Source organism: Carassius carassius, chromosome 33, assembly GCF_963082965.1.
Source record: "Carassius carassius chromosome 33, fCarCar2.1, whole genome shotgun sequence".
NCBI lineage: Eukaryota > Metazoa > Chordata > Actinopteri > Cypriniformes > Cyprinidae > Carassius > Carassius carassius.
The window spans coordinates 2319029-2329751 of NC_081787.1; the positions used below are offsets into that span (position 1 = coordinate 2319029).

General features: G+C 36.8%; 1 protein-coding gene across 1 annotated transcript; it reads left to right on the forward strand.

The window, feature by feature from the left end:
• Window positions 1-8636: 8636 nt before the first annotated feature.
• Window positions 8637-10504, forward strand: LOC132113497 (D(1) dopamine receptor). Its single transcript, XM_059521282.1, has one exon. The coding sequence runs from the start codon at window positions 9217-9219 to the stop codon at window positions 10318-10320; it is 1104 nt and encodes a 367-aa protein (XP_059377265.1). The 5' UTR covers window positions 8637-9216; the 3' UTR covers window positions 10321-10504.
• Window positions 10505-10723: the final 219 nt, after the last annotated feature.

Below are 10723 nucleotides of genomic sequence, written 5' to 3' on the forward strand. Positions count from 1 at the left end.
TGGAGGTCTTACTGGTTTGGAACAACATGAGGGCGAGTTATTAATTACATAATTTTCATTTTTGGGTCAACTATCCCTTTAAGTTGAAATTAAAATAAATTATTTTACATGTGCTTTAGTATACTGATAAATATATCAAAATACGTGTACTTATTTAAAACACAATAAAATATAAGTAATTAGAAATAGTAATTATGCAAAATATATGTTTAAATAATAATTAATTAGACATTATTATAAAGTGCATTTTTAAAAAGTACACTTAAGTATGTTAAGACCTATTGTCATTAAAGTGGACTTTCTTTAAATACACTTAAGTGGCCTTTAATTTAAATTATATTATAATATCTGCCTGTGCACTTTTTATAAAATATACTTTTAATAATTGAAGAAGACAAGTGAAAGTGGCTAAGTATGATAACCCATACTCAGAATTGGTGCTTTGCATTTAACCCATCCAAGTGCAAACACACAGCAGTGAGAAGTGAACACACTGTGAACACACACCCGGAGCAGTGGGCAGCTATATATCCAGCACCCGGGGATTCAGTGCTCAAGGGCACTCCAGCCATAGGTATTGATGAAAGCGCTGTTCATTCACTCCCCCCCGCTTACAACTTACAACCTTCAGGTTATAAGTCCAACTCTCTAACCATTAAGCCACAGATGCTCCCTAAATATTACCCAGTGTTTAGAGAGCACAGAATCAGTGGCTTAGCAGAGCGCGCCACTCAGCCGATACACACAAAAAGTACACTTTTACTGCAGTTAAGCACACTTAGATAGATAGATAGATAGATAGATAGATAGATAGATAGATAGATAGATAGATAGATAGATAGATAGATAGTGAAGAATGTGCAATATATTATCTCTTTAAATTATAATAAAAAAAATCCCTTTTAAAAATAAAAATGGAATAAGCTTTTTCATGGAATAAGTACTTGTCTTATGGAATGTCCATGGTTTGTACAAAATATCATGTTCTAAAATATGACTCATAGTTTTTCGTCCGTGTAAAGGGCTCTGGTAAACTTTTTTTTCTCCCTTGCGGAGAAGCAGCGCAATGGCAGAACATGGGGTTGAAGCTAACACGTCTCTCGTATCACTCACCATCTCTGTTAAATATGCAGAAATGCATGTCCTCCCTCCAAAATTCACAAGCACAGTGTCAACCGCTGCATTCAGTGACACTCACGCTAATGTTGTCACGGCCCACAAAGTCTCCCTGGACTGGAGCAAATCAACCTGGGGAAGTTCGGCTGGGACGGATGAGTCTGATTATTTTTTTTTAAGTATATGATCTATTGGTTTCACAGACCACAATATCACAACCCAAGTGTCAAGAAGCCCACTGACTTGACAATAAACCTTTAATGAACAATGATGAAACGGCGGTGAAAGAGCACTAGACGACTGTGCTGAACAACACAACTCAAGTCAAGTTAATTACTCTATATATAATATGTATATAAAATATCAAATAGGGCATCAAATAGATAGTCTCATCACTAGGGCGGAACCAGACAAGGTGAATTCCTCTAAATAAACACTGTGAGCAGACAAACCTTTTTTTTAAGCAGCTGATGGTGTTAAGAGACAAGACAAGCAGTGAAATGTAGACTCATCAAATTGATCACCTGAAATGAGTCACTCCTCTTCTCAGATTCATGTGAAGCTCATAAATGTGCAACTTTGCAAAAAAAAAAAAATGTGCTGACACTTGGCTGTTTTTTATTTCTTTTTTTTTTTTTTTATATGAAATTAATGTACCATATTTTAGTTTTTTTTTATATATATATTTTGTAATTTAACTATAATTTCTGGTACTAAATTATATTGATCTTTTGGTCAAGAATACGCTTGGCAGATTATTGCTGATGTGAAAAAAAAGTTATAGATGTTTCAATTTATTAATATGAAAAATGCACAAAAATATACATTTTTAAAATGTTGCAAACAATACAAGTGTGACCATTTTTTTAGGACCATTATTCCATTTTTAATCATTTCCATGGCCATCACGGCCACCTAATGTTTAACGTATCACAGCACTGTGTTTAACTTCTTTTGTTTTTGTTTGATATGTTACCAGAATATTCTATTTCCCGTCTTGTACTCGCCCTTTCACATCTATGTGAGAAGAGTATGCTGTGCAAACGACTGTAAAGGCTCGTGGAACAACTTTCTGATCATCTTCTGATCGAGTTTTCTTCTTTTGCCTTCTGTTTCATCCGGGTAGACTCGACCTCTCTGGTAGAGCTGGCATGAATGAGAAGCTTTGAGTCCACATTCCTTAATTATGCTAAACTTTTAATAGAATGTAATGTTAATCTGTCCTGAATATTGAAGAAACACATTAAACACTGAATTGGATGTTGTATTTAATTTATTATTACTATTATGAGTGTTTTGTACATCAGTGTTTGGTAAGAGTGTTCAATAGAAAACATTTCAGACAGCAAATATGACACTGATGAGTAATGAATTTGCACTTCTGAGTAAGTTGCTATTATTTACAGCTTGTGAAGGTGGAGCCTATATTAATTATTATATCGTCATCAATGGACTTCCCTCAAAATCTACAGAAACTCACTGGCCCACCTCTTCCGGAGCTTTGAAATGAAGTGTGAGTAAGTTCCTCATATTAGACATCACTAATATATAAATATATCTCTACTATGACCTTTTAAATACTAAAGTAAACCGTTTCAGCGACACAAAAATTTATACAGAAACCCACGACACCCACATGAACTCTCTGCTTAGTGAGATTAAATTTTTCTGTGAAATATGAAATGTGAAATTCTTGGCCACTGTTATGTTGACCTAAATTTGCAGCTTCAGTGTTTCATTTAAACATCGTTGAAATCAGGAAATGATATTCCTGTGTGACCCACAAATTAAAATTTTATAAAAAATACATTCATTCTTTGGCCATCCAAGATGCAGATGAGTTTGTTTCTTCATCAGATTTGGAGAAATGTGGCATTGCATCAGTGTCTCAGCTATGGATGCTCTGCAGTGAATGGGTGCCGTCAGAATGAGAGTCCAAACAGCTGATAAAAACATCACAATAATCCACACCACTCCAGTCCATCAGTTAATGTCTTGTGAAGCTAAAAGCTGTGCGTTTGTAAGAAACAAATCCATCATTAAAATAGATTTGAGATAACTTCAAACCATCGCTTCCGGCTGAAATATGAGTCCTACAGGGGATGGACTTTTTCACGTTATCATTAAACCACATCATGCTGGTCTTGTCCGGCCAGTGGAGATCTATCCCTCCGATTGAGCCTGGTTTCTCCCAAACTCTCCATTTCTGGCACTGACGGAGTTTTAGTTCCTTGTCACTGTCACCGTTGGCTTGCTTAATTTCTGGCAGTACTTTCGGCTTGATTGCACGGATACTACTGGAAGAAAGCTGAACTGGATGATGACATCACTGATTCAACAATTAACTGACTTTAACTGAAAAACTGACTTCTTATCCTCTTGCATCATTGAAAAACTATTTTCTTAAATTTGCAGCTTTTTGCTTCTCCAGATGTTAACTGATGGACTGGAGTGCTGTGGATTATTGTGATGTTTTTATCAGCTGTTTGGACTCTCATTCTGACGGCACCCATTCACTGCAGAGGATCCATTGATGAGCGAATGATGAAATGCTACATTTCTCCAAATCTAATGAAGAAACAAACTCATCTACATCTTGGATGGCCTGAGGATGAGTACATTTTCAGCAACGTTTCAGGTGAGTAGTCTTTAACTATCACGTCCACTTGTCTTTCTAAGAGATGTTTAGTCCAGCTTCATATTTTCCTTATAAACCTATCAGGATTGTTCATTATATATATATATATATATATATATATATATATATATATATATATATATATATATATATATATAACATTTGCATTTCAGCATTATATGCACAGTATTATCATATAACAACAAAAATTAAACATTTAATATAATAAAATGAACCTTTTCACAGTTCATATGTATTCAGTGTGTGATGATTTTCCTATGTAGGCAGTATAGCATTCTTAATGAAACCCCAGTATTTTTCCCTTTAACCATTGAAACTGTTTACATCACGGCGATATTTTTGGTGCTCATACGTGGTATTCGTTTCCTGCTTTACGGTGCATATATAAGCGCTAGAGTGCAGAATACGATCATTATCTCTAGAAAGCATCCCTGCGAACAACAACATGAAAGTGCTAGTTCTTCTTATGACACTGTTTGCTCTTAGCTATGCAAACACGGACAAAGTCAAGGCTAAAACCTTTAGCGAACTTCTGAACAGGCTCGAAAGTCTTAAGAAGCATGGGTTCGAGGTAAGCAGATTATTTTTACATTAAGGCATAATAGAAGTGAATTAGTTCTTTAAAATAGTCAAACACCAAGTCAAATTTGAGAAGTGTTCGTTTGGCTTAACATACGTTCTGTATAAGTATTAATATGGACTAATATGTTGCACACATCAACTGACTTGTGTTTTATTTTTTAATTTCTAGGATCTCAATAAATCAGTACAAATCCAAACACCTGGAGAAATAGAGAATGTAGTGAGTTTTTTTTGGTGTAATTTTCTCTGTATTACAGAACATTGAAAAAATTGCGTTAAATATATTTTTAAGTTGCATTGATGGATTCTTATGGGGACTTTTTTTTTAACCACAGTGTGAGTGTGAGGACTTATTTGCAGAACACCTGAAGCAATTTATGAGGTCAGTTAAAACTGCAGTGCCCTCAGGGCAGTATAGGAACATTCTCAGCAACGTGAAGATACTGCAGAAATATGCATCCAAGGTAAGACTTTTGTTTTGAATTATTTTCACCATCCATTGTTTAACCCCAGAGACACCTCATCACGAACCGTTAAACATTCTCATATTGTTTTAACATCTCTGTTCAACTAAAGAAATAATTATATGTCTTAAGCAGCATAGAAACATGAGCTAAATTATAATTTTAATTAATGTAATGCATGTATTTTGTTCTTTGTTTTTTTTTCAGAAGGGGTCAAATGTCAACTGTACCTTCACAACACATAACCTCTCAAGAGTTACATCCAACAATATCAAGCCTTTGATTCAGGATAACATTCATTTCATCCAAAACTGGAATACTATCTGCTAACCATAACAAAAGTAACTAAACGGACGTCCTGCTAAGGAGATGTGGATTACATATTTATACATTCGAAATGTCTATTTTTTTTTTTACTTAATATTTATCTATTTATTTATTTTGCACTATTTATTTATTTATTTTGACCAGTGTGTGTTGGTTGTTCTCTATCCTCGAACTTGTTTGTAAAATGAAATGCATCTATTTAAAAAAAAAGTGAATGTTATAATCTTCATCACAGGAAGAAAAATGATCAACACTATACTTTATTCTTTAAAGTTTGTTATTGTATTGTAACAATACGAACATCATGGGACATCCACAGTTTTATAAAGAAACTGAATTCTGAATAAAAATAATTTTTAAGATCGACTTTTTTCTGTCGGCTCATTAATGTCTTGTCTGTAATGCACTGTACATAGGGTTGGAAAACAAGAATCTGTTGAAAAACGGAAAAGGTGATTTTCTGACAGGACACTTTTTGTTAATTTTATGGACTTTCCTTTAAACCTACAGCATGATGCAGAAGTCAAAATATAGGGAAAACACCTGTGAAAAATCAACATGGAAATTCCTTCGTATTTCCACAGTATACATAAGACCCTGTTTTTACAGACTTTTTTTATCTGCTAAATGCATTTCACTCTCTTTAGTGCATGACAATTATACATGCTAAACTGATACAAATATCTCCCTTTTAGTTGCATGTATACTCAGCACATCTGTATTTCTGAAGTAGTGATGTAGTCCATTAAACTTCACTCACTTGTACCTGACAAGGCAGTGCATTTGTTTATCTTCCCTTGGCTTTACTGATGGGATGAGCTGCATCTTAAAGGAGGCCATGTGTACAACATTAAGTCTGATGGATGGAAACAGACAGTCCCGCAGCTGTTGGCAGCGTCCTGACGAGATGGAGCATCCCTAAAAACACAGCAAAGTCCGTTATCCCAGGAATTGGACTTCCTCTGTAAGAAGACTTCAAGATCAATCAGTTCACGGGTCTTCCTCTGAATAAGGCGCACTTTTATGTCGCATTAGTTATTTTTTTGTAGACTAGAGGCACATATCCTTAAAGGTGAGAACTATTAGAACTCTTATCTAAACATAATATAAATGTAGCATTTAAAGTAGCTATTTTTAAACACCAAAATTCTGAATACTCCTTAAAATATTGAATTTTTTTTGTCTTTTTTTTTTTTTTTTTTTACCAGCAACTTATCTAGACTCTGTCCACAGAGGGAGCCATCAACTGCACTGCAATTACTTTATTTATAAACCCCATCTGGTTAGAACTGGACTAGTCAGAGACACAGACAAGACACGATCCAGTCACACAACACACTACATAACCCACATTTTGTGGGTGTTATTACATCACTGAAATGCATTCTATGGAAATTGCATGCATAACACAGTTTAGCCGGTTACTTCCCTATAGTGTTTTTTTTTTTGTGGTTGTAATTTCAGCTTATCATCTCAGAAAATATATTTTTGACAGACAAAAAGTTCCATTTAAAAGTACCAAAACATTTGATAAGATCCTATCTTGACAGTCATGTGAGTATTGTGAGGAGGAGTGTGGGGAAGAGACAGGTTTTGCTGGTTTCCTGCACCAAAAAAAAAAATGTATTATCTACCAATACTTTCTGATTTGTTGCTTCAGACAAACTAGTCAGACAGTGATGACTGATAAGTCAGATAATGATTTTGTAACTGCAAGAACAAGAGCTGCTGGAGGTGGTGTAAAAGCTCTATACCTTTTATGGTCAGCTTATACACTTTACCAATCACATTGGTTAACGATTTGAATATTTCTTATAGTAAACCTAATTAGTAATATTTCCTCTAAAACATGTTGTTGTTGTTTCTTTTTGAGTCTAATAATCAGTATTCAGGAAGCAGAAACTTTGGTTCTTGTGAAATAGATCTTTTTCAGGTTTCAGTGACTGATGTGATTTTACAGTAGTAATATAATTATTAAATGCTCACATTTAATGATGCCTATACCAATGAATATAAATATGCACAAGGATCAATATTTAAAATACTGCATGCATGCTTATTAAAAAATGTAAAGCTTTTAAAATGCATTGGCTGTTATGAGAATGTGGCATCAAAAATGCATTGTCTCAATAAAAAGCAAAAAAGTAATTTAAGGAAAAGCATATTTATCGGTAAAGAGAATGTATGATTTTTCTGGCAACCAATGCTCGGTTTGAGTCTTTCAAAGCACTGCAAGATGAGCCAAGTTGTTGCATAAAATTACACACAAAATATAATTTTATAGCCCATTATATATCTAATGCATGTCTTCTCTTTTAAAAGAGACCTGTACAAGGTGTCTTTATCATCGCAAAAGTTTCTCTCACACAGTTCCTCCAAATTTCAGGTTTGATCTGATTTACAGTGAAAATAAAGAAAAAAATATTTTAAAAAAAAATTTCATATAAGTTTTTAATCCTTCTTTTCCCACTCTCCTCATAACAGTGTTTACTCAACTTTAAATTTTTTTTTAGAAAAAATAATATTTATCATTATTGAAAAAGTGCTTCTTGCTGTTGTTTAAATTTACCAGAAATTTTGTGTTAAAATCTGAAGACATGTATGTAGAACATCTGAACTCATATCTAAACAATAACAATAATACAATCATAAAAACTTTACGACCAATAACAGTGTGTAAGCTGCTTTCTATGAAACAGTCAAAATACATGCTGCTCTTCAGTATGACTCACTACTTAAAGGCACTTTACTGTAACAATGACTAATTAAGTGATTAAACCTGCAGTAGTAGGCTAACCCTTTGATCTGATAAGCTCATTAGTTAAACATATGCATCAGAGAGGAAATATGCTGTGCTGAATTATTGCATTCAGTAACTTTATATGCAGAAATAGCATTTTAATAACGAACAGGACTCCTAACAAGATATCAAAAACAGAAAGCATGTTTGCTTTCTCGTTTGGTTAGGACTCCCCATTAGGTGGCCTCGTTGACTTGATTAACATCTGACCATCCAAATCTGTGAGGTTTACGACGCATTTCCTTATTTCAGGTATCATCAAGATTAACATCAACAGTGAAAATCTGCAACACTCGAGTGAATAAGAAATTCATTCATAAAGCAGCCTACTGAAGAGGAAAAAAGTAGGCTATAACAGCGATCATGAAACGCAGTCATGCAATTCACAGAATGAGCATAAAATAAAGCTTTAATTAAAATGAACGCATCATCGTGAATTATTCAGTCGTGATACAATCGCAACATTAGAGCGCGTTAGAGCTCCACTGTGACTCAGGGGTTTTCCCTTTTTTTTTTTAAATTCAGCATCAACTCTAAAACCGCTTGACCTACTGTTAGAGTAAATCCTCCAGCCCCTGCGCATCTCGGTGTGAAGTGCGTTTGTTATGTCACGCGCCGTCGAGTCTCACCGATCGCGCGAACGACGCGCATTGCTCACGCGCTCAGAAACAACACTCGTTTCGATGAAGAAAGGAAGGTGTGCTGGAGTCATTCAGTGATGACGGACACGAGTTCTCTTTCCTGTTAATCAAATGAATCGCTGTAAGGACAGGACGGTTCAAAAGGCAAACCGTGCAACATTTATTCGGATAAATACCAAACGGAACGCCTCAGTATCATCTAACAGGTCAGTTTAACCTTATTTGCTTGTTACTATACATAATATAGTCGGTGACGTGTGTATCTATTCTCTTAATATTAGTTTTATCCCCTTTTAGACACACAGAAATACAGGAACAGGTTTTGCTCACTGGAATCTGAAACATGTCTTTTATGGTATAAGGACCCCTGCATGATCAGCACTAATGAAACTCTGGATGGTTGAGTCAAAACTGTGTGCAGAGTAGTCAATTGAACTTTGTTTTGATGGATGGAGGACTGATGCTACTACGAGATGTTTCTCTGATTGGCATGCCAGTATAACTGGACACTGGAATGCAGGACAGTGTTTTGTGTAATGAAATATGAATGTTTCACAGTCAACGTTACCTGAGGCGTCTCTAAGATGGAGTGTTTGAACACTTTTTAATGATGCAGTGAGATATCAGATGCACAGGATAATGGCAGTGTTGGATTTGAACTTGACGACAGTCATTGACAGCGGATTCATGGAAAGGGACCGCTCCATGCGGGTTCTGACCGGTTGCTTTCTGTCTGTTCTAATCCTCTCCACTTTGCTCGGGAACACACTGGTTTGTGCAGCTGTCACAAAGTTTCGCCACCTGCGCTCTAAAGTCACCAACTTTTTTGTCATCTCGCTGGCCGTGTCAGATCTGCTGGTGGCTGTTCTGGTCATGCCCTGGAAGGCTGTGACAGAGGTTGCAGGCTTCTGGCCCTTTGGTGCGTTTTGTGACATTTGGGTGGCTTTCGATATCATGTGCTCCACGGCGTCTATCCTGAACCTCTGTGTTATTAGCGTGGACCGATACTGGGCCATTTCCAGCCCGTTCCGCTATGAGAGGAAGATGACTCCTAGAGTGGCCTTTGTGATGATCAGCGGGGCTTGGACTCTATCCGTTCTCATCTCCTTCATCCCGGTGCAGCTCAAATGGCACAAGGCTCAGCCGATAGGCTTTCTGGAGGTCAATGCATCTCGCAGGGCTCTGCCGACGGACAACTGCGACTCCAGCCTCAACCGAACATATGCCATTTCGTCCTCCCTCATCAGCTTCTACATTCCCGTCGCCATCATGATCGTAACATACACTCAGATTTACCGGATCGCCCAGAAGCAGATCCGACGTATCTCAGCTCTGGAAAGGGCCGCGGAGAGCGCCAAGATCCGCCACGACAGCATGGGCAGCGGCTCCAACATGGATTTGGAAAGCTCCTTCAAACTGTCCTTCAAAAGAGAGACGAAAGTCTTAAAAACGCTGTCTGTTATAATGGGGGTTTTCGTGTGCTGCTGGTTGCCCTTCTTCATCTTGAACTGCATTGTGCCATTTTGTAAGCACACATCGAACAGTCTCCCCTGCATCAGTCCAACAACCTTTGATGTTTTTGTCTGGTTCGGATGGGCCAATTCGTCTCTCAACCCAATCATATATGCCTTCAATGCCGACTTTCGCAGAGCTTTTGCCATCCTTTTGGGATGCCAGAGATTCTGTCCGGGAAGCATTAGCATGGAAACACCTAGTCTGAACAAGAACTGAAAAGCAATGTCACACCAATCCTTTGCCAAGGAAAGCAGGGGGGAAACTGATTTGGGATTAAGACTCTGGGAAGAGAGCCCTCCCGCTGTGCTGGAGAGCAGGGGAAGCAGTTGCAACATCCCATAAATGAAGCTAATCTCTATAAAAAGCTATACGTCCCCAAAGAATGACACAAGTGTGTTCCCAGTGTCTTTTTCAGACAGTCAACACAGACAACTGAATCTTGACAAGTGACTTGCAGAAGTCATATGAGCAATGTTTTATAAAATGAAATGTAGATATTTCTCTGAATGTTTTGTGGAGGTCTTGTTTATTTTAAAGAGGCTGTACGGTAATAAAGTTAAAGCACTGGGCAAAACTGCAATTGTGTATTTACTGCAAATGAGTGGAGGATATGTACATC

Excerpts from the sequence above, each read along its gene's own strand:
- LOC132113497 (XM_059521282.1), top strand. The coding sequence starts at position 9,217 with ATGCACAGGATAATGGCAGTGTTGGATTTGAACTTGACGACAGTCATT.